The sequence below is a fragment of the Erythranthe guttata genome, chromosome 8 (assembly GCF_056151865.1).
Source record: "Erythranthe guttata isolate IM_541 chromosome 8, IM_541, whole genome shotgun sequence".
NCBI lineage: Eukaryota > Viridiplantae > Streptophyta > Magnoliopsida > Lamiales > Phrymaceae > Erythranthe > Erythranthe guttata.
The window spans coordinates 21969585-21996622 of NC_142540.1; the positions used below are offsets into that span (position 1 = coordinate 21969585).

General features: G+C 35.4%; 2 protein-coding genes and 2 long non-coding RNA genes across 6 annotated transcripts; all 4 read left to right on the forward strand.

Moving 5' to 3' along the window:
• The first annotated feature begins 1285 nt into the window (after positions 1-1285).
• Positions 1286-4075, forward strand: LOC105965017 (uncharacterized). Its single transcript, XM_012989527.2, has 3 exons — positions 1286-1408; positions 1858-3201; positions 3509-4075. The coding sequence occupies exon 2, from the start codon at positions 1870-1872 to the stop codon at positions 2698-2700; it is 831 nt and encodes a 276-aa protein (XP_012844981.2). The 5' UTR covers positions 1286-1408; positions 1858-1869; the 3' UTR covers positions 2701-3201; positions 3509-4075.
• A 6400-nt stretch (positions 4076-10475) lies between these two features.
• On the forward strand, positions 10476-25777 carry LOC105965107 (MLO-like protein 4). Of its 3 annotated transcripts, none has more exons than XM_088822383.1 (16): positions 10476-10751; positions 10864-10921; positions 11044-11279; positions 12225-12341; positions 12458-12536; positions 12648-12748; positions 12844-12918; positions 13029-13114; positions 13555-13604; positions 14092-14132; positions 14246-14416; positions 14509-14544; positions 14833-14900; positions 14971-15031; positions 15116-15232; positions 25413-25777. In XM_088822383.1, the coding sequence occupies exons 1-16, from the start codon at positions 10629-10631 to the stop codon at positions 25557-25559; spliced, it is 1566 nt and encodes a 521-aa protein (XP_088678509.1). In that variant the 5' UTR covers positions 10476-10628; the 3' UTR covers positions 25560-25777. The 3 variants fall into 3 exon arrangements, with proteins under 3 accessions (XP_088678509.1, XP_088678510.1, XP_088678511.1); XM_088822384.1 differs by having other exon boundaries at positions 12651-12748; XM_088822385.1 differs by having other exon boundaries at positions 10679-10751; positions 10864-10931.
• On the forward strand, positions 15483-18410 carry LOC148768823 (uncharacterized). The gene is made up of 3 exons (XR_016033269.1): positions 15483-16157; positions 16915-17000; positions 18096-18410. It is a non-coding gene; the product is annotated as an uncharacterized LOC148768823 (long non-coding RNA).
• LOC148768824 (uncharacterized) lies at positions 21707-25334 on the forward strand. The gene is made up of 3 exons (XR_016033270.1): positions 21707-23160; positions 23918-24003; positions 25099-25334. It is a non-coding gene; the product is annotated as an uncharacterized LOC148768824 (long non-coding RNA).
• Positions 25778-27038: the final 1261 nt, after the last annotated feature.

Below are 27038 nucleotides of genomic sequence, written 5' to 3' on the forward strand. Positions count from 1 at the left end.
ATTAATATACCAATACCAATTTCAGGTATAACTACCAATACAGTATCAATACCAATACAAATAAATATCAATTCTATATCAAATTCAATACCCATACTGATTCGATACCTCATGGGGGTTTGGGCCTAATACAAGTTGGGCTTTTCGTTATTGGGCTTTATAGGGCGATTGCGTCCGGATCACATACCATTACAATTACCGATACGAATATCATGACCATTACCATTACTATTACAATTACTATTACCATTAGCACTACAATTATCATTGCAATTACCATTATAATTATCAATACCAATAATTGTATTTTCAACTGACAGTAATTGTACTGTAGCCGACAGTAATTGTATTTTCAACTGACAGTAATTACATCGTTCGTCGGTATCGAAATCTTGCGAAGCATTTCGGTACATAAAATTTAGAAAAAAATTAGCACTAAAATTTTGTTATGTTTTCGGTACCAAAAATATTAACATTTATATGGTTGTAAGTGCAGAAAATTACACATCGCGAAAACAATGGTGTAATTGCGAAACTCGAACTTCATACTCAAAAAGTCGAACATAAAACAACATTAACTCACAAAATACTGACCTCTTCCATTATCTTGATACGAATCTTCAAAATCATTTTCTCTTGATTCCATAATGTCCTATTTGTAGGGTTTGTAGATGAGGAGAAGTGTTCAAGAAAGAAAAAAAAATTCCCCGTCAACAAACATTTGTAGTGTTGTGTGGTTGGTGTAGTGGGTTTAGGAATATTTGAAATATGTTTGTTTTTGTTTTTTTTTTTTTTTTTTTTTTTTAACAAAATAGTAGTAAGGAAAATTTTGGTCTTTTAATTAAGGGTAATTTTGGTGTTGCCATTTGGTGGAGTGAGATGAGCAAAATGGTAGGGCATGTATAATTAGAAGACACGTTTAAATATACCGATATTGAACTAAGTATGTTTCAACTTTCAATCATTGGACGGTACACACGCAGTGCGTGTAAAAAAAAAAATACTTCGATTTAAACGTGAATGATTTCATCAATAATAATTTGAAGTTAAAAATTATTTAGTGTTAAAATTCAACTTTATTTTTTTAATTTCATTTATTTATTTTGAATTTAAAGTTAAGTTTAAGTTTTTCAAGTTTTAATTTACTTTTTTTTTATTTCCTTTATGGTAATTCTTAAAAAAAACATTGAAAAATCGATTTGGACACGGACCCGGGTGGAACCTGATGGACCCTGGCCCGCGGCCATGTCTATATATAGCCAGCCACCCAAAAGGAAATACCCCCAAATAACAAAGGTTGGTGCTCTCGTAGGCCTACAATTAGGTTTTGTCACTTTATTGTCCCAGCATTGGGTTAATAAAATCTCGATTTGCCGATTACATCATCATTATCTCGATTCTTAATCAGGTATGTCTTTTTGGTTTTCCCCTTGTTTCTTTCGATCTTATTTCGGATATGTCATATGTATTTGTTCTGAATTATGATATGTCCTACTGTGTTGATTTATCATGTCTTTTGTTCGTGTTTCTTCTGCATTGGGATATGTGATATTTATTTGTTCTGATTTATGATGTTTTTGTTCGTACGTTCGGACAAGTGGCTGACGTTTTCACCAAAGGACAGACTAGCTTGCGTTTTAATTATTTGCGTTCCAAATTGCCGGTCAACTGTCTTTAGGAATTTAGCTTATTCAGTTATAACTTTCCTCCTATTTCTCTATGTGTACATGTGACAGTTTCACGTCTGTCAAACTCTATTCAAATTGTAACTCTCGGTAACTCTCCTGTATAAAACCACATGAATGAAATGCAACTCGGTAAGCCGAATACTCTAATCTTTCTCTTGTCTTACATTAGGTACATAATCTGATGGCTGACCCTACTGGTAGAGTGGGAATGGAATATAATTATCAGTTCTGGTTGGACTATGGGTTGATTTCAGAGGAGCACGGATACAAATTGACTCCAGGAGTTAAAAACGTCATCTTTGAAATCAGAACGAATTTCATCCTAAGGAAGAAGAAGATTAGACATGATTATGAAGATGAAGACGAAGACGAAGATGAAGATGAAGACAATGATGAGATTCTCGACTCGGAGACATTGAGTTTTTGCTTTCCATATAACACCGACGATCATACACCACCTCTCCTATTTTTTATTTGTTTCAGGCTAGCCGACTACTGGATGACTAGGGATGAAATGGATGCTCTTGTAAACAATGCCATTGATTTCGCAAGAAGACAAATGGAGGCAGCTCATCCTCAACTCACCAATCTTGTGATCCCCGTAGTCGTTGGGGTCAATGTTTGCACCGTTCAGCAAGAGGGTGAGTCGGTTGTCGAAGCAAGGAATAGGGCAATTAGGGCAAAACATCTGGTCCCAGCATATCTCTGGCAACATCCGTATTTTAAAATGGATGAGCATACTGCAAGACCAAAACCTCCGAGGCTTATGAGTTTTCTTAGGCTACTACCCAGAATCAGAAACGTTGTTGTTGATGATGATGATGGCGACAATGGTAATTTTGTGTGCTCAATCTGTTCGAAGAATCCATGGTTCGGAGTTCAAAAAACAAGCCTCCCTTGCTGCGGACACACTTTCCATTCTCACTGTGTTGTTCCATGGCTCGAACACAACCACCTTTGCCCCTCCTGCCATTCTCCAGCCTATGATCCTCATTACATGAACTTGTTTTAATTTTTATTTACAATTATGTATCCATAGTTTTTATTTAACTCACTTCTTTCAAATAACTGCAGCAATTTTGTTTCTTCTCTTGAAAATATAATTTCATCAATTCGCTTAAAGTTGAGGCCACCAATGCAAAAGATCAATTTTTTTCACAACCCCTCATACAAGAAGTATCAGCCACTAAGATAAAGTCTTTGGTCCATATACGATCTGTGAAAAACTCGAACTTGAAGTGCAAAAATGAGATACAACATCCTCAAGAACTAATGACTTTCTAAGTGAAATTGTTTTTGGTGTTATTCTGCAGCTTTTCTTGTGGGATATGAATTTCATGTTTGTTTAAGGTAAAAACATGATTAGAAGAATCTTAATTTTTGTACAATTTGAATTCCACTTTTTGATGATATTAGACTACTTTAAAATATATCACAAGTTTACTGCTTTTTCAAGTAGGCATATGTATTTGGTGCTTTTCTGTTGTGCATCTGATTTCATCTTAGTTGACCTGTGTTTTTCCTCTTTTTTAATTTCGTTTCCTGTTTTGTGAATATCCTCGTTTTTGTTTCTTTGTTGTAGAAACTTTGCGTTGCGGTTAAGAAGAGTCTTTGAGAGTTGGTTTACTTAGAGCTGGTAAAAATTAGAGCACTATGTTCTTTTCCTTGCTAGGTTGTATCTTACGACAACCTGCGTGTAGTGCAACTTCTAGTATTAGGCATGCAAACTTGTAATATTAATGATATAAATCATTACACAGATTGAAAATTGCCAAATTGCTAATGTATGTTGAAGTTTGCTTTAATTATTTGCCTTACAGAAGCCAATATTATTTATCTTAAATTAAAAAACAGAAGGACAACATCCATAATATTATTTATTTTAAATTAAAATATAAAAGGTGCCAATTTTCGTTGTATGTTACTGTGATGATATGTTCTTCAGACGCTTAATCTTTTTCTTCTTTTTTTATAATTTTTACTAAATTATTTGCATTTGATTTTTTGCAGAGGTCCCATTTTAAGAGGCTTGGTTCGATTCAACTTTGATTTCAATAGTGACTATGTGTAAGACCATAAGATTTTCTCCAAATAGGTTGCACCTATATCTATCTTCACTTAAAACTGCTTTCCTTGCATATTTTGTTCGTCTATATAGTAGTTTGGAAATGTTTTTACTGTTGATGTTTGAAACATCAATTTTCTTTGCTACGTGGTGTTTCACTTTTTTCTTTGTTTCTTGTAATATGTAGATGTCGTGGATTGATTTTCAGACATTATTGCTTACATGCCAAACGTAGTATTAATGGACATATATATTAAACTTGACTTCACCGAATGGGCGTGTATTTCATTAAGGTTACTATGATTTTCCAATGATTTTTACTCATAACCTGATACTTTTTCATCCCTCTGCTGTATATGCTGATGTTAGTATATAGCACTGTTCTAAATATCGGTTGTGGCGACCGATATATCGGCCGCCATATCGGGTGGCGGGCTTAAACCTTCACGATATTTGTGTGGCGGTTCTGAAAATCGGTTTTTTGACGGTGAGGCGGTCTGTGGCGGGTCAAACTTCGAGCGATATATCGGAAAATACTTTTTTCTAATTTATTTATTTATTTTTATTACAAGAAAAATAGGTTGTTTATCTTTATTTTTATTTTTATTTTTCAATTCCAACCCATTATCTCTTTCAATCAAACTCAAACTCACCGACCACGTAAGAAGAACCTGGTCTAAAAATAAAAACATTTAGAACGATGAGGAGAGAATCAAGTTCTAAATGTTAAACTTTTGTTATGTGATTAGATTATATAACGATGAGGAGAAAATCAAGTTCAATTTTTTTTATTCGTTTTAAGTATTAACAAATAATATTTAGAAATATATTACACTAAATCTAAAAATCGATTTATTTCCGATATATCTCCGATTAATCACCGCCGCATCGCATAATCAGCCATCGCATTTTGACGTTTTATATTGATGTTTATTTTACTTGGGCCGCCCTTCATGCTCACTGTAATCTTGTGTTTATACTAGTACAAATTGCAAAAGTCCAAACATTACTTGATCTCTAAACATGTGCACACCAACTTTGTGCTTCTTCACGGATTAAGCATTTAAATATGCATACTGATGATAAGATAAGCTCGTGTGTGAACTTTCATTCGAGGAAAAAAATAATATTGCTCCATTTTCACCTTGACCAAAAGCTGAAGCACTTACGAAAACCCCTAACCTATCATTAGCGGCCATATATATTGTTTGTAGCCAATTGGTATCTAAAGTTTGACTATGAAATGGAAATTAATATGTGCAGCTGTTGATGTTTCTTTTCTCATATGTTGTCCTTATTTGCGAAAATGAGATGCTGGTTTGTTTGAAGATTTTCAAACATATGACAAAATAATACTTCCTAGTTCCTACTGATGGCTTATGTCTGTAATGGAAAATTTTATGTTTTCTGTTTCTCAAGTACTGTCTTATTGCATCATATGTCTTTTGGGCCGCCGCAACTCAAATCAGTGGATTTCAAGTACCCCTAAAAATCGATGGATTTCAGCCCATTTTCAATGGATTTAAAATCCTTCCACAAACCTAGTCATTTGAAATCCACCGCGTCGAATTATTGGGACTTCTTTCTGCATCCTTCAAAAATTAGGGATTTTTTCAATCATCGATCTTCTAGCTAAGGAATATTTCTCTTCAACGGCGGAGCTCGACGGCACTGCTCGACGGCAGTGCTCGACAGCGGCCTTCAACTTCGGCACAACTGTCTTTGAAGCCTAATATCAACTATATCCCCTGCCCTATTTCTCAATTTTCTATGGTAAAGGTCCCATTCATTTTTCTTTTATATTTCTTGGTTGTTAGGAGGAATTCTGTAATTCTTGAAAAAATTTTTTGTTTGATAGTAAATTTCATTATATGTGTAAGAAGGTCGTAGTTTAAATTACTTGTATGTTCTATTGTAACTAAATAATTACAGCAAATTTGGATGTAGATTAAATGGATATTGTTCATAGGGGAGAAATAGACAAAGATGTAGAAGAGATGGAAATTATTAAGTCTTTGTTCAGCTCTTTGTTCACTACTTATCGAAAGATATATTATTGAGAGAAAATGACAATAGAGTTTATAAAAGAAAACTTTGTATGAGATATTTATGTCATGATCCAACATGCTTGAAGCAATTACGGGTAAATAATAGATTGCTTAATGGATTGTGTGATGTGTTGCAAAAGGATGGTGGATTGGTAGCAATAAAGAATGTGACGATAAAAGATATTGTGGCACTTTTCATGCATATTCTTGGTCATGATAAAAAAGTAGTACTATTGCAACCACATTTGTACGCTCGGGTGAAACTGTAAGTAGATAATTTCATATCGTGTTGCGAGCCGTGTTATGTATAGAATGCACTGGGAGCCTTAGATGGTACATTTGTTGGGCTCACAGTTTCAGTTGTAGAACGAAGTAGATACAGAAACAGAAAAGGCATGATAGGTACAAATATTTTAGGAGTTTGTGATGCTAACTTGAAAATCCTTTATGTTCGACCTGGATGGGAGGGGTCTACTTCAGATGCACGAGTTTTGCGTGATGCTTTACAAAGAACTAATGGCTTAAAAGTTTACAAGAGTAGGTCTAATTTATTTGGTAATTAAAATTTCATTTTTTTTAGTATCTAAATCATGTAATTTCATAAACTGTAAGACAAGTATTATCTTGTGGATGCGGGTAAAACAAATGATCCGGATTTTCTTGCACCATACAAAAAAACTCATTACCATCTTAATTTGTGGAGACGAAATACTTCAACAAATTATAAAGAGTTGTACAATTTTGGACACTCTTCTGCAAGAAATGTATTTGAAAGAACTTTCGGCTTGTTAAGGAAAAGATGGGCGATTTTTGCGTACTGCAAGCTTTTATAGCGTAAAGACACATATTAGAATCATCAATGCTTGTTGTATTTTACACAACTTTGTGCGCCGTGAGATGCCCATAGACCCTTTCTTGGATGAATTTGATCGAGAATTAGAGAACACTAGACCAAATGATGATGATTTGGACATAGAAGAAGAAGAAGAACAAATAAGAAATGTCAAGACTACAAATGAATGGACAATGTTTCATGATAATTTGGCACAACAAAAATTTCAACGCCAGAGACCGGCGACGACAGGCAAAATTGTACTCAAAATTGAGCTTTTGGTCAAAATTGAATAATTTGTGAAATTTGGGGTCAAATTAAGGTTAAATTAAATTAAAGGATGACATTGGAGCATATTAAAATGTGAGGGGTTATTTTAGTCTTTTACACACCTCTGGACAATGTATGATTTTTTTTTTAAATATTTTTTTGTCTTGTTCTCTTTATGGTTCTCTTTATGAATAAGTATCAATTGATGGACTTATTTGTAATGCATCCGTGGTTGCCATTCATAAATTTAGTGTAAATAGCAAATAGGACCATGACAAGGGAATTAATATAAAGTGACATCCACCTTATTTGTCTTTCAAATAAATCCTTCTCATTCAAACTTATTTGCAAATAAGTTTTATATGTAACAAAATTACCCCAAATTCATTGAAACCCTAATTCAACTCCAATTTCATGATTTACACCCCAATTTCACCAATCAACCAATTTTGACCATTATTCCAATTTTGACCCCAAATTCGACCAGCCACCGCCGGTTAGCCGTCGGTCTCGGTCTTCGGCGTTGACTTTTTTTTTTTATTTCAAATTTTTTTTTTTAATTTTTTTTTCTGGCAGGTCAACCACCGGTCTCTGGCATTAACATTTTTTTAAAAAAACTCTTTTATTTTATTTTATTTTTCCGACAGGTCAACCGCCGGTCTCCGGTCGTTGACTTTTTTTCGAAAACTTATCTTTCCTTAAAAAAATTATTTTAATTAATATTACTGTCTTGGGTGCTAAATTACTGTCTCCAACAGTAATGTAACTATCGGAGACAATAATTTTACTGTATTAATTAATTTTATCGTCTTGGCCAGCAATTTTGTTGTCTTCGACCGTAATATTACTGTCTCATGCAATAATATTACTGTTTAATATTCGTAATATTCCTGTTCGGGACAATAATATTACTGTTTTGGAATTCAATATTACTATTTCAGATAATAATTTTGTTGTTAACACATTAATTTAGAGAGAGAAAAAACAAGTCAACGCCAGAGAACTGCCCGGTCAACGTCGGAATCTAACCGGAAGAAAAAAATTCAGAAAAAAAGTTATTTTTTTCAAAAAATTATTTTTTTCAAAAAATTATAAAAATGGGGGTTAATGGGCTTGTTCAAATCCGAGGTTAATGTGTAATATTGATAAAGTTAGAGCATAATGGATAAAATTGATAAAAATTATAATATGGAGGGTATTTTAGACAAAAGACATGGGTATAGATTTATTCGCTGCATTTATGTGCATTTAAGTCCCTTGTCAAGGACCTATTTGCCATCCGCCCTAAATTTAATCTAGGGTTAAATACAAAAACACCCATGTACTATGAACTTTGTATCATATCTTGTACTGCACATAAATACAAAAACCCCCCATACTGTTATATGTTTTCCAAAATATGATGAAAATACCCCTGCTAATAGACACGGCCACGGGCCGGTTCGGGCCGGTTCTGGGCCGGTTCATACCGGTTCACGGTTCAATTTTTCCGGAACCGGAACCGGCCCGTAATATGCACGGTTCGGCGGGCCGGGTCGGCCCGTCGGTTCAATCCGGTTCCATATGAAAAATAAATAAAATGACTTTAACTTAATTTTATAGGAAAAAAATGAGGTGTAAGCAATGTTTTCAAAACCGGACCGGACCGGCCGGTCCGACCGGTTTAACCGCAAACCGGACACCACACCGGTCCGGTCCTATACATAAACCCGGAAAGGCCAAAAACCCGGGTCGGTTATTGGGAACCGGACAAATTCCGGTTGAACCGCCGAAAAACCGGCAAAAAAACCGGTTCCATATGAAAAATAAAATGAGAGAGAGGTGGAGACACAAAACTTCACCTTTTCGTCTGGTTTGCTGAAAGATCGGCAATGGCAGTGGTTGAGAAAGAGAGTTGAAGAAGAAAAAAAAAAAAAAACAAGAGGAAAGCAAAACAGCGGGGGAGAAAGAGTGGAGGCGCAAGGCTAAGAAGACTACGAAAATTAGAGTTTAGGTTTTGGCTAAATGGGCTTTAATAAATAATTGTATTGAAATTTTAGTATAAATTATTTTAAAATTACAAATTTACAGTGACTTTTCAAACTTAAGATATTCCAGTATTATATAAAATTCAATTATGTAATTTTTGGTGTACACTTTTATGCGTACGTTTTATTTTATATTTGATACATTATTTTAATATTTATATTTATGTAAATTATATTTTTCTTGTTGTAAATGCTAACTTTATTTCCTTTATATTTTATATTTTATTTTGAATTTTAAATTGTAAATCAGTAAATGCTTAAAAATGATATTTTATGAGGAATATATATTATTTGAGTGCATATATTCATATAATTTACCACTTTAAAATCATATAAATAAATTAAAAATATTGAAAAATGCAAAAACCCGGTTGAACCTCGGTTGAACCGGTCCAACCGTGACCCAGTTGCTGGCCCGGTTCGATGGCCGGTCCGGTTTTCAAAACATTGGGTGTAAGGGTATTTATAAGAAAAATGGGGGGGGGGGGGGGGGGGGGGGGGGGGGGGGGGGGGGGGGGGGGGAATTCAAAAAATAGCAAATAACGGCCGGTTCACCGGCCGTTTTTTGTTTTTTTTTGAATTTTTTTGATTTTTTTGATTTTTTTTTTTTTAAATTTGGGTGAACCGCCGGGCCGGCCCGGCGGTTCACGGTTCACCAATTCATAGAACCGGGCCCGTCCCGGGGATGACGGGCCGGTTCACACGGTCAACGGGCCGGTTCCGGGCCCAAAACCGGCCCGTGGCCGTGCCTACCTGCTAAGCCTATAAATATAAGGGTTTGTTTGAGCCATTTTCCAGTATATTTTTTAACATTTTTGGTCAATTTTACTTGGAAAATTTTGACATTTTTATTTAGATTTATTTATTTATTTTCTGAATAAAACCTTTTATTTTTGTCATTTTGAATTTATTCATTTTTTTTATTAAATGTCTTCCGGTAGTTCAAAATCTCAACAATCATAGAATTGTAAAGATTTTTGTGATCTTAGGATGTTTGAACTACCGGAAGACATTTAAGAAGAAACAAAATTAAGAAACTCAAAATGATTAAAATAAAAGGTTTTATTCATAAAATTAAAAAAAAAAAGAATCTAAGCAATTAAATATTTTGGAGAAAAAAATATAAATACCAAAATTTCCCACATAAAATTGACTGAAAATGGTAAAATATATAGTGGAAAATGACTTAAACTATATGCTTGAGTAGGGGTATTTTCTTCATATTTTAGAAAAAAAATATAATGTGATGGAGATTTTTGTATTTATATATAGTACATGGGGTATATAATACAAAGTTCATAATACAATGGTGTTTTTGTATTTAAACCTTTAATCTATGAACAATTTCAAAAAAAAAATATGATTTTTGGTGGTATAAACTATAAAGTCAATAGCCTATTCAACACAACTAGCTACAATAATGGAACCAATTGACCAACAATAATTACAATGGGGCCATCGTGCTTCCCTGTTCTATAGCACCCCATGCAGGCTAATATTCAATGCTGCTGCTATATGTACCAAATCGACATACACACATTATACATACAAAACAATTATGACCCATAAATATCTTGCTCTAATCATCCAATTCTTTTATTTTTTATTATTTCATTTGAATATTGATGAAAATTCAAATGAAGAAATTGGCCTGATATTGAAATTGAAGGTGTGATTATTAACAAACTCAAAATTGAAATGAAGAAAATTAGGGAAGGGCGATCATTGGCTGAAACACCAACCTGGGCTGTGGCCACTGTTATAACCCTTTTGGTTACCATTGGGATCTTGATTCATGGGGGTTTGAAGAAATTTGGGAAGGTTAATTAATCTTCATCATTTATTCACTTTTTTTTTTTTTTTTTTTTTTTTTTTTTACATATAAATGTTTGATAAACTCTTTTTTTTTTTTCATCATTTTATTGTATGGTAGTGGTTGGATAGGACTAAAAGGAAGCATCTACTTGCTGCACTGGACAAGATCAAGGAAGGTATGAAGAGGTGTGCTATGTTATTTTTTGGTATTTTTTCTTGATGTTTTGGTTAAATTTGGATTATATTTTTTTTAATTTATTTTTTTGGGGGTATTTTTGTTTGGTTTAAATAAAATCAGAGCTAATGGTGTTTGGGCTTCTGTCGTTGTTGATGGGACATTGGATAGTATTTGTGGCGAAAATATGTGTGAAGTCGTCGTCAATGAGCAGCCGATTCTATCCGTGTAGACCTCCGATTGAGTATGTGAAACATAATTCCTTTGATGAACAAAGAGTTGTTTTAAGGTCCGAACATTTGAATTTCTCAACTGGACGAGTGTTGTTGGAAGACGATCATCATGATTATTGTCCTAAGGTATACTATTTATTGCGCGATTATATCCTGCTCTCGTGTTTCGGATGTGGATATATGAGTTGAGCAAAATGTACAATATTGTTTTCTTCTTATCTTTATACCTTAAATTTTTGTTATCTGTTATGGCCGACGGTAGGCTAGAAACTACTAAACAAGATTAGAGCCGTTTGTATGATTATGGTAAAATTTAGGTTTATGTAATCTATTCAACGAGTAGACGTGTATAAATAATTGAACAGCAAGGTAGTTTGAAATCAAAACGCATTCATCCCATATGCAGGCGAAAATTCAGACCACCTTATATTTATTAAAAAATGATACGATTGCGAAAAATTCAGACCACCTAATCAGCTACTAGTTCAAGAAATTATCTTTGTAGCATGGGAGACAAGTGCCGAATAAAACATTAGGACGAGACAATTGTTTAGAGAAAAATAGTCCAATTCTTTTGCCGACTAAAAAAATAATTCCTTAGTTCTGCCCTGTTTGAATCTTACCAAGTAGCTGGAATTGATTACTTGTATTTTGCCACGAATATTGATGCGTAGAATTGCTAGCAAAACCCAAATAATTTGTTTATTACTTGTAACTTTTTCGGTGAATATGGATGCATAGAATTGCTAGCAGAAACCAACTTTCGTAGCTAGCCAAGTAGCTTTAGTACAAATTGACTTAAGCAGAGAACAACCACTAAACATATCAGTAAAAAGTTAACTATATTGCTATTTAGACGATTCTAAAAATTCGAGAAAAAGATCAAGATTCGAATTCCAATTCCATGGTAGTATCGAATAGTGTCTGAACAATCCATAGGAAGTCGACTTTTCATCATTTTAGAAAGTTGATCTTATTTGGACGAAGCCGAAATCCAAGTTTCATATGTTTGTGTTTTTGCTTCGTTTTAGAAGGAAAATGTTGAAGATGTGTAGGGTATTTTTTGAGCAGGGTCATCAACCATTTGCTTCATACGAGAGCCTTGAACAGCTACATCGGTTCTTGTTTGTTCTTGGAGTTACTCATGTCTCTTATAGTTTCTTAGCCATTGCACTCGCCATGATTAAGGTCAGTATTTCTTCTTCGTCTTCTTCATTTTTACCACTTGTGAAACACACAGTCACAGTGATCGATGCGATGACTCAGCAAACATGTTCGTAACTCGGTGTCGTTAATAATTACAGATCTACAGCTGGAGGACATGGGAGAATCATGCCAAGACTATGGCTCTTCGTGGCTTGCTCACCGCAGATACTTGTGCTGGTCGTTTTTCTTTTTTTTTGTTTTTTAAATCATATATTTCCGGCAATAAAACTGCTTTAAACTGTTTTTTTTATTTTTTACTTACAAATTATTTGATGCAATTAATTTCAGAAGATGCTGGATCGGATCATGCGCGTATGAGGCGCCTATCGAGTTTTGTAACTCATCACACCTCTCACCCGTGGAGTCAGCACAAACTTCTTGTTTGGCTGGTAAACTCACTGCTCGTTTAATATTTCCTCCATCATATGGTTTTCTTGATTATTCCAAATGCTATGTCATATGCTTAAAATTATTTTGTTGCCAGCTTTGTTTCAGCCGTCAATTCTGGAGCTCAATTAGTCAAGCCGACTACATGGCTCTGCGACTAGGATTTATTACCGTATGTTTCTTTCTAAACTACCTACAATTGTTCAAGCAATTTATTTTTATATGTATAAATTAAAATCTTCTATTATATGTTATTTTTGTTTGTTTTGACACCTTTTGCAGACTCATCAATTACCTTTCACTTATGACTTCCATAACTACATGCTTCGAAGCATGGAAGAAGAATTTCGAGATATTGTCGGCATTAGGTATTAACACATTAGTGTTTGGATTTTTTTTAATATTTCTTACATATGTTATATCAAAATTCATGTTTGTGTTTATGATGTAATAATCTTGCATGCCTTGTCAAGTGTTACTTTTTATTCGTTATACAAAACGGCTGGAGATGTTTTACTTTTGTTTGTTGTATGACATAAATGTATTACATGTGTATGCCTTAGGCTTACATAATGACTACTTAGATGTGAATTTTTTTTATTTATTTATTTTTTATCCAAATTTGGTAGCCTCAATCTCAGACAGTTGATTCCCGTCATACAAATTTCGTACTTCGAACTTTATTACCTGAATATCTTTTAGGATAGAAACTTGTTCGGTTATGTACCGCTCCTGATAGATTATACAGTAATTTCTGTTTGTATGGTTTTCTGCATTTTCGTTTTATCTTATCTCACTTATTTTGCAGTATCCCGCTCTGGATTTTTGCTATTATGTGCACTGTTCTAGCCTTTCATGGTAAATTCCGATGACTAAAAGTATTTCCTCTATGAAGCTGTAATTACGGAGTTCTTTATTCGACATTTCGTGACATGTTCGGTTGGAATTAAGCTTGTCATTATACATTGAATTCACAAAAGAAATCATGTGTTTTTTACAATTATTAAGGATATGTAGACATTGGTTTGAAAAAAAAAAAAACAAGTACGGTAAAGTTTCTTGAATATATACTCAGTTATCAAGTATGTCTCGTTGATTTTCTTTTTTATCCGCTATTTTTTTATGTCTTTGTTCTTTTTCAATAGTTTGAGATTGTCACGTAAGTATTACAAGCGAAGATGTAATTAATGTAGATGCGTATGTATTTCCTTTGCATGTATATGTATAGCATGTATTATGTATAAATTTTTAGTCGAATTATCTTGAACTTTTTCTTTTTTTTCCAAAATATTTATTGACTTGTTAAATTATCTTCTAAGGTACATATAATGTTTTCTGGCCTCAGGAACAAATATATACTTCTGGATTTCTTTCCTCCCCGTCGGAGTAAGTCTCCAACACTTGTTTTCTAATCTTACTTGCATTAAAAAGTCAAGTCTTCCGGATTTATTTTGGTTAAATTTAATTATCATTTATCTCAATGGTTGTTATATATGTAGTTAATCCTTCTAGTTGGTACAAAACTGCATCGAATAGTCGTAAAGCTTGCGGTAGAAGTAATGGATTCAAGTCGGTGGAGAGTATTCGAACAGTTCAATCTGAGGGACGAGCTTTTCTGGTTTGGCAATCCAAGGCTTCTTCTTCGCTTGATACAATTTGTATCTTTCCAGGTTTTTACTGAACCACCACTAGCTATCCTTTCTTGCATTGCAAGTTGGCCACCTAATTAAATCCATTTTAAATTAATGTTTCGTTATTGCAGAATGCATTTGAAATGGCGTCATATATATGGTCATTGGTAAGACTTTGTTATACAAATCAATTCAGAATTTTGATACCATCTATATTTATTAGGTTCTGAAATTGATCGTAAATCCATTCGAGAAATGTTCTAATTTTCTTTTTTTTTTTTTGAATTCGAACCGCGACAATAAAAATATTATGTTAGGCCTAGTGTCATTGGAACGGTTTTACCGTGATTATTGCATGCATATCGTACATGATGTTACGCGTGTCTTCATTTTGTTTTGATGTATTTCGATTGTTTATTTATTTTTATTTTTATTTTATTTTATTTTGTTTGCAGTGGGAAGTAAGGGAACCATCGTGTTACTCCGGAGATGATACCCTCCTACTAATTCGCTTGACATTTGGGTAAACAATTTCTTCCTATTATTCCACTCAAAAAACGGGTTGTCGATAATTTAATTGAATTTTTCTGCAGAGTTATATCACAGTTCTGGTGTAGCTTTATCACTTTCCCTCTCTATGTTATTGTAGCTCAGGTAAAATACGATCGATCTCCAACTTGTCACGTTTCATTTTTGTGCATTTTATGACGATATTTTTATTTATTTTTTAATTTGCAGATGGGTTCAAAGTTCAAGAAAACGATCGTATCTCAAAACGTGAGGAAATCGCTTAGAGGGTGGCGAAGGAAGGTTAGGACTCGACAAGAAGGACCGGCTTTCACTCTTCTAACAGTGACGTCATGTAACACCCCGTAAATGTGTAAGTTGTTCAAGTTTGGGGATAATTGAATTTATTTAGTTGATATGTGTCGATATGGAATTATAATATATTTCGAATTTGATGGGAAGTGCAGAAATTGTAATTATCTAAAGTTATGGCATCTATTTGGTAATTAAGAAAACTATTTGGCCTTATAGCCAATTTTCATAACTTATAGTTGAGATAGGAATTGACGTGTATATCGTCAATTCACAATCCTCCTTTGGCAGCCACGTTTCTTCTCTTCACCCCAGCTCTTCTCTCACCGTCTCTCTCTTTCTCTCTATCTTCCTCTCTTCATTCTTTCTCTCTTGCTCACTTATTCTCTATCTTCGCCATTCTCTCTATCGGAGTCTTGGCTGGAATCAAATAAATTGATCGGAAATATTGAGTTTCTAAGTGAGGGTTTGATGTAATCAAGTTTGGGTTGAAGAATTGAGCGGTGAAAGAAGAAAGCCCAAATTGATTCTTCAAAAGTGCTGCAACGTTTTATGAACAGAGTTTCGAGAATCCGGTGGCACTGGTATAAACCATAAGATCAGCTTCACATCGGTGGTGGTGGTCGGAATAGGTCGAAGAAGACAAGTTCACTTACAATTCGAAATTCAGCGGTTAGGCCTTCAAATAAATAATTGTTTAGGGGCGTTTGAGATTGAACCTCGTTGATCAGGATCCATCGTTAGAAAGCTAATGAGTTTGGCTCTCTATTGGTCGTGGTTCTTGATGGTTTGCACGGGCGGCGGTCCCCGGAGTTTGCTGAGAAGTCAGCTTGCTCGCTGCGATTTTGGGGAAGCAAAATCTGCTGCCGCACCTGTTTTCGGAGCCGAAATCGAAGGGTTTCGAATGCGAATTTGGAATCGGTTCCTTCAGGAAACTCGTAGAGGACATCGTAAACTGTAAGTAAGTGTTCAATCGTATCGAATTAGAGTATTTAATATACGTGTTTTAGAGGTCGGAATCCGATGACAGTAATCTGCCGGAAACAGGGCAGTTTTTAGTATCTTCTTGCGGGACTGTTTTCGATATGTTGGGATCATAATTTGGGCTCTGTGCCTTCATGAAACTTGTAGATTAAGTTGTAAGGTTTCATTTGATGTATTATTTGGGCAATTTGGATAACTTTACAAATTGTTATGATTTTTCAAATAAGCTGTACCAGAAATAATCTTTCCAAAATCCCGGCAGTTCTGTAATGCTGGTTTGAGGTTGTTTCTGCTATTTTCGGTTCCGAATTTGGGACTAAAGCCTTCTGTGAACTCGCAGAATTTTCTGTTAGCTTTCATTTGACGTATCATGTGATCAATTTGGATTAGCATGCTAATTGTTATGATTTTTCAAACAAACTGTGCCAACAACGAATTTTCCAAAAAAAAAACCTGGCAGTTTCATGTACTCATCTTCCGAGGCTGTTATTATTGTGTTAGGTCGATAATTTGGGCTCAGAGTCTTCAGTAAACCTGTAGACACTGATGTTAGCTTTAATTCGATATATCGTTTAGGTTATTCGGATAAGTAAGGTGATCGTAACGATTGTTCGAATAAGCTGTGGCAGCAAGACATTCGTAACAAATGTTTCAAGAAATTGACTATGTATATAGTAGAATAATACGATTATATTAGCATTTGGAATCTTGTTAAGTGATGAATATGTTTATAGGTGTCGAGCGTAGTAAAGCTCTGACTCAAGGTTTAAGCTTAAAGATGCTTCTATAGCACTTCTATAGCACTAGCGTTGGACTCCAGGTGAGAAACTATGACCCCTTATCCGATTTCTTTCCTGCGCTTAATATCTCCTTTGTTTGAACCAAATATATTCTCCACCTTGAATCCTTTGATGCATTGATTATATTTTTCTTGGAATATGATCCTTAATATTCTGCGAGCATATTCGTTTCCTTGGCTCGAACTTGGAACCTTGATCTTGTTCTTGAAATCTTGAACTTGTCAATTCTCTTGGTTGCTATGTTCACGGCTAATTCCTATACTTGATTCCCTGGCCTGAACATTTTCCTTGAATCGATATTGAATAATATTTATTCTCAAAATCTTGTCTTGAATGCTTTCCGATTGAATGCTTTCCGAGAATAAATATTTTGTTGGCTCGAACTTGAATCTCATGTTTATTGAATTCATTGAGATCTTGATATACTCGTTCTTGGAACCTGACATGGAATTTATTGTTCTTCTTGAATTCTTGAATTCCATATTCACGACAATTCTTCATTGGCTTGAATTGAAATCTGAACATGTTCATTATCCTGAGACTTGATATTCAATTATCATGATCGTGACTTATCTTGTGAATGATTGACTTGATTCTTGAAATGAATGACTTGATATTCCTAAAAGGAATGATATTGATTCTTGAACCTACTGTCCCCACCCTTGAGGACGCTCTTGGGGGAGCTGGGCCCTAGGACCATTTCGGTAAGACGATCGGGCAGTATTGGGCTGACGATGACTGGTCTCCCGAATGGTACCTCCTGATGGTTCGGACTCACGTTCGTTTGGAGTTAAACGTTCCTGAGCCGGATCGGCACGTTCCGGTCGTGCCTCTTGCCTGTTTCCGACCGAGTGGCCACTCGGGACGGATTGGAGGGATAAGGATGTGATATGATTTTATTTGTTGGGAGTTACAAGGTTGGAGACCCCACCAAATATTGAACTCAAGCCGTACATGTTACACTCTTGTACATGTTACACTTATGTTAATGAAATTCTTGTAAAGTCTCTCGTTATATGTTCTGTTTTGTTGATTCTCATCATACTCATGGATCATATGTTTTTCACTAAGTCATTCGGACTTATTCGTTTCTCCTTTCTGATATTAATGCGCAGGTAAAAGAAAGATTTATACCTAAATTTTCATACTAAGAGTTAAAGCTCGTGTATGCCTCCGATTAGTCTCGTCGAGAGGTATCTCTATTTATGTTCCGTATAGGAATCCTTTGATCGAGAATTTTGTAATAGAGTAAGTGGTGTCGAAGTCGACTTGTAATAGAACCTCCTTTTGTAAACACGATGGTATAGATATTGGGGGTTTAATATTCTGATCATCGAAATTTTGAGGAGCATATTTGGGGTCATTGAATGTACTGCATGTTGAGTGGTGTTCCGCCACGAGGTGCCTGCTACTCGGGGCGGGGCGCTACAGGTGGTATCAGAGCTTTGAGTTGGTAAAGCTTTGGGTTGGCTTTGGGTTGGATGCCCGGGCGGTGATGGAAAGGGATCTTTGAGAATTGTAGAGATATGAATTGAATCTTGTGAAATTGAGAAGATTGGTAGTAATCGAGTATTAAAGGCATTGAGATAATTCTTTAGCGACTATTACCGATGTAGATAGTGAGGAATACCCGTAGAAATATCTATCATACACGACCTGAGACGCAGTTTGAGATTCTTGGTTCTTTTGGTTACTTCAGTTGGCTTCCAATTCTCCGATGTTGTTTATCTCGAGTGAGTTTCCTAGTTTCACTTGAATTTGGTAACACCTTTTCTTGTAGACGTCCCATTCCATTTTACTTCATAACTTGACTTCCTTATCGAAACCATATTATCTCGTTTTGAGTATTGATTTACGGTGAACCAAATATTTGGGAGTTCTTTTGTTCACTCCTTATCATTCCAATGAATTCAATTTTGCTTCGTTGGCCTATATTGTCTAATTTCATTTGTTGATCGTAATCGATTTTTCTTATCTCGTTTTAATACCTCATAATCTTGGTTACCAATGTTACGAGGTTTCGTACCCCTTCAAATTCCGCATGGTTTGGATTATCCCTTGTTTTGAAACCCTCTGCCTTGTTGTGCTACCATCTCCACCTTCTATCCTTTTTTTTAATATTCTATGGTTTCGGCTTATCTATTTGCCGAGACTTCTTATCCAGTTCACTCCATCCTTAGTGATCCAATTATTTTGACTACGTCATGACTTTGGTCATGTTCTTGTGAGGCTTCTTACTTCATTCTATTACCATCAGCCTTGATCATCTATTGTGAGGTTTTGTATCTCTTTGAACACTCTATAGTTTCGGCTAATCTATTTGTCGAGACTTTTTATTTCCTCGAATATTGCTTTACTTACTCAATCTATACTACTCCATTTCCAGTGTTCCAATTTCCTTGAATATCTAGTGATTTTGATCACGTACCTTTGAGGTCCCTATTCTCGTTTCATTTGGCTATACCATTGTTATTATTCAAATGTCGGGTCAATCTTTCTACCTATTTTTGAGGTTCTTGTTATTTTGGCCTCAAAATTCGATTCTTGTATATGCATTGTTCCATTGTTATTATTGATCACAATGGAAATCCCATATCTCATTTCAAAACTCCATATCTCATTTCAATACTTCGGCATCTCGGTTACCTACTTTTTTTTCAGGTATCTGATTCGTTGTATACAATATTGCTTGACTATCTTACTTCCTTCCCATTATTGATCATGAGTGAGGCGTTTGATCTTGTTTGAATGCTTCCATATTCTTGTTATGTTCTTTTTGAGATTCCTCATCTCATTTAATACTTCTTGATTTGGATAGCCTATTATGTGAGGTTTCTTATTCCTTTGAAACCCTGTGATTCGACTTCTTCATATCGCTTCTTGTTGTTCCCTCTCACTCATAGGCCATGATTATTGTTAATTCAGGGTAAAAGTATGGACCTTGTTTGGGCAATGTCATGTAATATGACTACAGATGTATGCATCTATTGTTATATCATCTTATGGATTCGACCTGGAATAATTTCGACGATTATCTTACTCGACGGAAAAAGATTATGTAGTTATCACGACTTAGAAATTCTATAGAGTTGTTGACTCTTAAAGTATCTTGAGCATTTTGAATTCTTGTATCTAATCGTCAGGGTACAAGGAGCTAAGTGCTATGCAGGGCAAAGTGCTACGATGTGGGAGCCACCTCTTGAACCTGCGGGACAAAGTGCTACACAACGGGAGCCACCTCTTAATCTTGCATGAGCCACCTCTAGAGTCCCTAGTATCCGATAAGTCAGCTATATCTTGACATTGGATTATCAGTTTTTGCAATTCTATTCGATTAATATGAAGAGCTAAGTGCTATGTGGAGAAGAAGTTTAAAGTACAACACCTTTGTCAATAACACCGTAGAGGATTGTACTTTTCTTTGTAAGATGGGAACGACAACTGCAAGAATTCGGCTTGCATGTTCAACTTGCTATAAATAAGTTTTGCCCGTCTTGTAGTTTGGTTGAAGTAATTCACCATCGACATTAATAGACATAATGTATATAATGTTTCGGACATGATTAGAGCGTACTTAGTGTCGAAGAATGACATTAGACTAGTTGACCTATGTTGAAATAGTGGTGAATTGAATGAATTAAGGCTACTCAATTGTCGGATATTCTGAGTCATGACTTCTCTACGATAAGTATTTATTAGGCATGCGGTTGCGAAACCACGGGAAGATTGTATCAACCGTTGCCACCTTCAATTACTCTTGACTTTAGAAGTTAAAGTCTCTTCCATCAACCGTTGCCTGGTCGACCTACTATTTGAAAACCTTTTCTTTGCGAACGCCATCTATAATCAAGTTCTTCTAGTGTCCAATGTTGATACAATAAGTAAATCAGGCTTCGTCGTCCTCTTTGATTGCAATTGTGGTGCATTCAATTCCACTTTATGTAGACCAATGAATAGAGAATTTTTGTGGACCGGGAAAGTAGTTGCCTCTTTGTCTGCTGAAGATAATTTAGATTCGAAATCTATCTCTTGTAGCTAACTCACATTGTCTCGTTATAGATTATAAGTCATCTCGTTCTTATGAAAGCAACTATCCGCAATATGGGACAAAATCTCAGCTCGGTACGAGAAATGTTCTCAAAACTAACTCTCGTGTGAGTGGATGATTGAAAACATTGAAGGAACCTTGTGAACGTATAACGCAGATCATCGTGATAATTGGGAATCTATCAAGCTGGAATACAGACAGCTTCGCAGTAGTTCGTGGAATAAACTATCAATCGAGCTTGCAATTCAAGATTAGATGAGCGACGAATAACTAACGACGGCAAACGTAAGGGCTTGGAGATTGATACAAGATGCTACGGTAAAGTTCGACTCATCAAATAAAGATTAAAGTCTACATGAGATCGTCAAAAGAGTTATGGAGATGTGGAAGTAGATATGTAGTTCTAGTTACCACAAAGGCTCGAGCGAAACGGAGGAGAAGAAACACATTCTCTTGAAGAATGTGACACGGATAAGTAGGGAGAGATTTAAAGATTCGAACGATATCAGACCCTTATTAATCCCTTTCATTCCTCTCATCAGACCATTTATAGCACTCCTAGCTACAACCCTAACTAGATTATTTCCTCATAGTTGACGTACCTCACAAGTCCCATTAATTGGTTGACGAACCGTATCTTGGCCTTCAACTTCTAGAACATTATAAATATTTAGCATCTTGCTCAACAGTAAGGCTACATCGAGTTTGAGACCGATGAACTGTACGGTATTACTAATGGAGCCGCGGACATTAAGGTTCCACAAGCAGTACTTCCTATTACTACCCCATATTGTATTTGATGTAGTGTTTCTGAATTCGTTACGATAATAGTTTGACTCGTTATCCAAGTCAATTCTAAGTTTGGGGAGATACAGATTGTCATGGAAATAATTCGTAGAGGTTTGAAGGACTAAGTTAACACTATTTCGATCAAACTCAGGTATTCTTCCTTGAAGCAACCGTAGCTTGAGAATAACTTATCATATAAATAGGGATTGATCCCTATTTCGGAACCAACCTCCTATAGACTACCCGCATAACCGTATTCCTCTTGATAACGAATTCCTCAATCACAAGACTTGAAGGTATTATGGAGAAACCACGAAGCTAACGAAGCGATGGATGAGCAAGAAGATAATTTTAGGAAATTGTATTTCCATGTTCGAATAATAGTTGAGAATCTGGGGACCAGATTCTTTTAAGGAGGGAAGAGTGTAACACCCCGTAAATGTGTAAGTTGTTCAAGTTTGGGGATAATTGAATTTATTTAGTTGATATGTGTCGATATGGAATTATAATATATTTCGAATTTGATGGGAAGTGCAGAAATTGTAATTATCTAAAGTTATGGCATCTATTTGGTAATTAAGAAAACTATTTGGCCTTATAGCCAATTTTCATAACTTATAGTTGAGATAGGAATTGACGTGTATATCGTCAATTCACAATCCTCCTTTGGCAGCCACGTTTCTTCTCTTCACCCCAGCTCTTCTCTCACCGTCTCTCTCTTTCTCTCTATCTTCCTCTCTTCATTCTTTCTCTCTTGCTCACTTATTCTCTATCTTCGCCATTCTCTCTATCGGAGTCTTGGCTGGAATCAAATAAATTGATCGGAAATATTGAGTTTCTAAGTGAGGGTTTGATGTAATCAAGTTTGGGTTGAAGAATTGAGCGGTGAAAGAAGAAAGCCCAAATTGATTCTTCAAAAGTGCTGCAACGTTTTATGAACAGAGTTTCGAGAATCCGGTGGCACTGGTATAAACCATAAGATCAGCTTCACATCGGTGGTGGTGGTCGGAATAGGTCGAAGAAGACAAGTTCACTTACAATTCGAAATTCAGCGGTTAGGCCTTCAAATAAATAATTGTTTAGGGGCGTTTGAGATTGAACCTCGTTGATCAGGATCCATCGTTAGAAAGCTAATGAGTTTGGCTCTCTATTGGTCGTGGTTCTTGATGGTTTGCACGGGCGGCGGTCCCCGGAGTTTGCTGAGAAGTCAGCTTGCTCGCTGCGATTTTGGGGAAGCAAAATCTGCTGCCGCACCTGTTTTCGGAGCCGAAATCGAAGGGTTTCGAATGCGAATTTGGAATCGGTTCCTTCAGGAAACTCGTAGAGGACATCGTAAACTGTAAGTAAGTGTTCAATCGTATCGAATTAGAGTATTTAATATACGTGTTTTAGAGGTCGGAATCCGATGACAGTAATCTGCCGGAAACAGGGCAGTTTTTAGTATCTTCTTGCGGGACTGTTTTCGATATGTTGGGATCATAATTTGGGCTCTGTGCCTTCATGAAACTTGTAGATTAAGTTGTAAGGTTTCATTTGATGTATTATTTGGGCAATTTGGATAACTTTACAAATTGTTATGATTTTTCAAATAAGCTGTACCAGAAATAATCTTTCCAAAATCCCGGCAGTTCTGTAATGCTGGTTTGAGGTTGTTTCTGCTATTTTCGGTTCCGAATTTGGGACTAAAGCCTTCTGTGAACTCGCAGAATTTTCTGTTAGCTTTCATTTGACGTATCATGTGATCAATTTGGATTAGCATGCTAATTGTTATGATTTTTCAAACAAACTGTGCCAACAACGAATTTTCCAAAAAAAAAACCTGGCAGTTTCATGTACTCATCTTCCGAGGCTGTTATTATTGTGTTAGGTCGATAATTTGGGCTCAGAGTCTTCAGTAAACCTGTAGACACTGATGTTAGCTTTAATTCGATATATCGTTTAGGTTATTCGGATAAGTAAGGTGATCGTAACGATTGTTCGAATAAGCTGTGGCAGCAAGACATTCGTAACAAATGTTTCAAGAAATTGACTATGTATATAGTAGAATAATACGATTATATTAGCATTTGGAATCTTGTTAAGTGATGAATATGTTTATAGGTGTCGAGCGTAGTAAAGCTCTGACTCAAGGTTTAAGCTTAAAGATGCTTCTATAGCACTTCTATAGCACTAGCGTTGGACTCCAGGTGAGAAACTATGACCCCTTATCCGATTTCTTTCCTGCGCTTAATATCTCCTTTGTTTGAACCAAATATATTCTCCACCTTGAATCCTTTGATGCATTGATTATATTTTTCTTGGAATATGATCCTTAATATTCTGCGAGCATATTCGTTTCCTTGGCTCGAACTTGGAACCTTGATCTTGTTCTTGAAATCTTGAACTTGTCAATTCTCTTGGTTGCTATGTTCACGGCTAATTCCTATACTTGATTCCCTGGCCTGAACATTTTCCTTGAATCGATATTGAATAATATTTATTCTCAAAATCTTGTCTTGAATGCTTTCCGATTGAATGCTTTCCGAGAATAAATATTTTGTTGGCTCGAACTTGAATCTCATGTTTATTGAATTCATTGAGATCTTGATATACTCGTTCTTGGAACCTGACATGGAATTTATTGTTCTTCTTGAATTCTTGAATTCCATATTCACGACAATTCTTCATTGGCTTGAATTGAAATCTGAACATGTTCATTATCCTGAGACTTGATATTCAATTATCATGATCGTGACTTATCTTGTGAATGATTGACTTGATTCTTGAAATGAATGACTTGATATTCCTAAAAGGAATGATATTGATTCTTGAACCTACTGTCCCCACCCTTGAGGACGCTCTTGGGGGAGCTGGGCCCTAGGACCATTTCGGTAAGACGATCGGGCAGTATTGGGCTGACGATGACTGGTCTCCCGAATGGTACCTCCTGATGGTTCGGACTCACGTTCGTTTGGAGTTAAACGTTCCTGAGCCGGATCGGCACGTTCCGGTCGTGCCTCTTGCCTGTTTCCGACCGAGTGGCCACTCGGGACGGATTGGAGGGATAAGGATGTGATATGATTTTATTTGTTGGGAGTTACAAGGTTGGAGACCCCACCAAATATTGAACTCAAGCCGTACATGTTACACTCTTGTACATGTTACACTTATGTTAATGAAATTCTTGTAAAGTCTCTCGTTATATGTTCTGTTTTGTTGATTCTCATCATACTCATGGATCATATGTTTTTCACTAAGTCATTCGGACTTATTCGTTTCTCCTTTCTGATATTAATGCGCAGGTAAAAGAAAGATTTATACCTAAATTTTCATACTAAGAGTTAAAGCTCGTGTATGCCTCCGATTAGTCTCGTCGAGAGGTATCTCTATTTATGTTCCGTATAGGAATCCTTTGATCGAGAATTTTGTAATAGAGTAAGTGGTGTCGAAGTCGACTTGTAATAGAACCTCCTTTTGTAAACACGATGGTATAGATATTGGGGGTTTAATATTCTGATCATCGAAATTTTGAGGAGCATATTTGGGGTCATTGAATGTACTGCATGTTGAGTGGTGTTCCGCCACGAGGTGCCTGCTACTCGGGGCGGGGCGCTACACGTCATCTTTGGACGACTCCGTTTCCCATGTGGGAGAAAAACACTTGGAAAATATCTCAACCGCACGAAACGAAAATCATGTTGATGATCAAGAGATCAAAGCTAGTGATGATGCAAATCCTCATCTTATACTTACGTCAAAATGATCATAACCGCTCGTTCCTCTCTAAGATGATTTTGTATCGGTCACTTACTAGATTTTGTTGTATATGATGAAATGAAATGGTCTATTTGTCCACCAACATGATAATGCTGTATAAAAATGGATTTATATTTAAACCATAGGCCGTTTTCTATTTTTTTCGAAATGAAACGGTTTCGGTTGTTGCATTCGAAAAGCTGAGGAAATTGCCATATTGTTGTATATGATAAAATGGTCTATATGTTTTTTTTTTTTTTTTTTTAATCTTTGCTTGAATTGAACGATGGAAGAGATGTGTATCTTATGAGTGATGGCTGAAAATAATGAGAGTTCGAGTGAATTGTCGTGTGTATTGTTCAACCAGTTCAATGTACTTAGGTCACCGTTGGCTGTCAAGATAAGATTAAATAATCTAATGAAAATTCAATTATTTTATCGGGTCCCATGGCGTCCGACAAAAAAATTTCCTCTAAAAGGCAAGATAAAACATGGTAACATAATATTTGCGAGTCGACTCAACAAGTTATTGGGAATGCCAAATATCAAACAAAGGTTCAATTATTTAGTTAGTAATGACTAATCTCCTCAACCAAACGAGGCATTATGGCATATTGAAAGTTTTATCTAAATTCAAACTAGAACGCTAGAAACATATTTGGCTATTACTTCAACAAATTTGAATACCAAAGTCATCTCCTTTACTTAAGGAGAAAATCGTCATTTCTCTCTCTCTCTCTCTTACTGTATTTTTTTGAAACTTTTTAATTTGATTTTACATTTAATCAATTGGGCTACAATATGGACAAAAAAATTAATAAAGATCATACTCTCAATAACTAATTAAATCTCAAAAGAATCAATTTAGTTAGTTACTAGAATTTAGTTATTTAATTAAAAAATAATTACTGCAGTCCATTCATATTATCAATATCAAAATATTCTGTTAAAAAATTTAATCAAAAAATTGAACATCATTCATTAATTGTTTTAAATTCATCGTATTAAGATATCGGATAACCATTAATTAAATTTGGGGAGGCTGAATGCAGGACCAAAAACTTTTACGTGTAAGATCAAATCCATGGTTCCAAAATTACCCTTACAACTAAAACGAAATAATTATTTCATTTGTTTAAATAGAACCACAGTTAAACTTCTATAAAATAATACAGTCGGGACCAGTGAAATTCTATTAATTTAGCGAATTATTAAATTATCGAGTTAATAATTTAACACATTTTCACCGAGTCGGGACAAAGAGAAACTATTATTTAATCGAGGTTATTAATTTATTGAGTATTAATTTATCGAGGTTCTACTGTATATAATTTCTAATTATTAGACAATTATTCTCTTAATCTCTAAACTTAACGTACATATTTAATTAGTGTCGTCTTCTTTGATAATCGAACGAGTGAGATTTTAAATGAATCAAGAAGCCCAATGAATTTGGTGGAAATTATTTATCGAATAGAATCACATC

Excerpts from the sequence above, each read along its gene's own strand:
- LOC105965107 (XM_088822383.1), top strand. The coding sequence starts at position 10,629 with ATGAAGAAAATTAGGGAAGGGCGATCATTGGCTGAAACACCAACCTGG. Across the intron at positions 11,280-12,224 it reads ATCATGATTATTGTCCTAAG|GGTCATCAACCATTTGCTTC; the intron begins GTATACTATTTA and ends TTTTTTGAGCAG. Across the intron at positions 12,537-12,647 it reads CACCGCAGATACTTGTGCTG|AAGATGCTGGATCGGATCAT; the intron begins GTCGTTTTTCTT and ends AATTAATTTCAG.
- LOC105965017 (XM_012989527.2), top strand. The coding sequence starts at position 1,870 with ATGGCTGACCCTACTGGTAGAGTGGGAATGGAATATAATTATCAGTTC.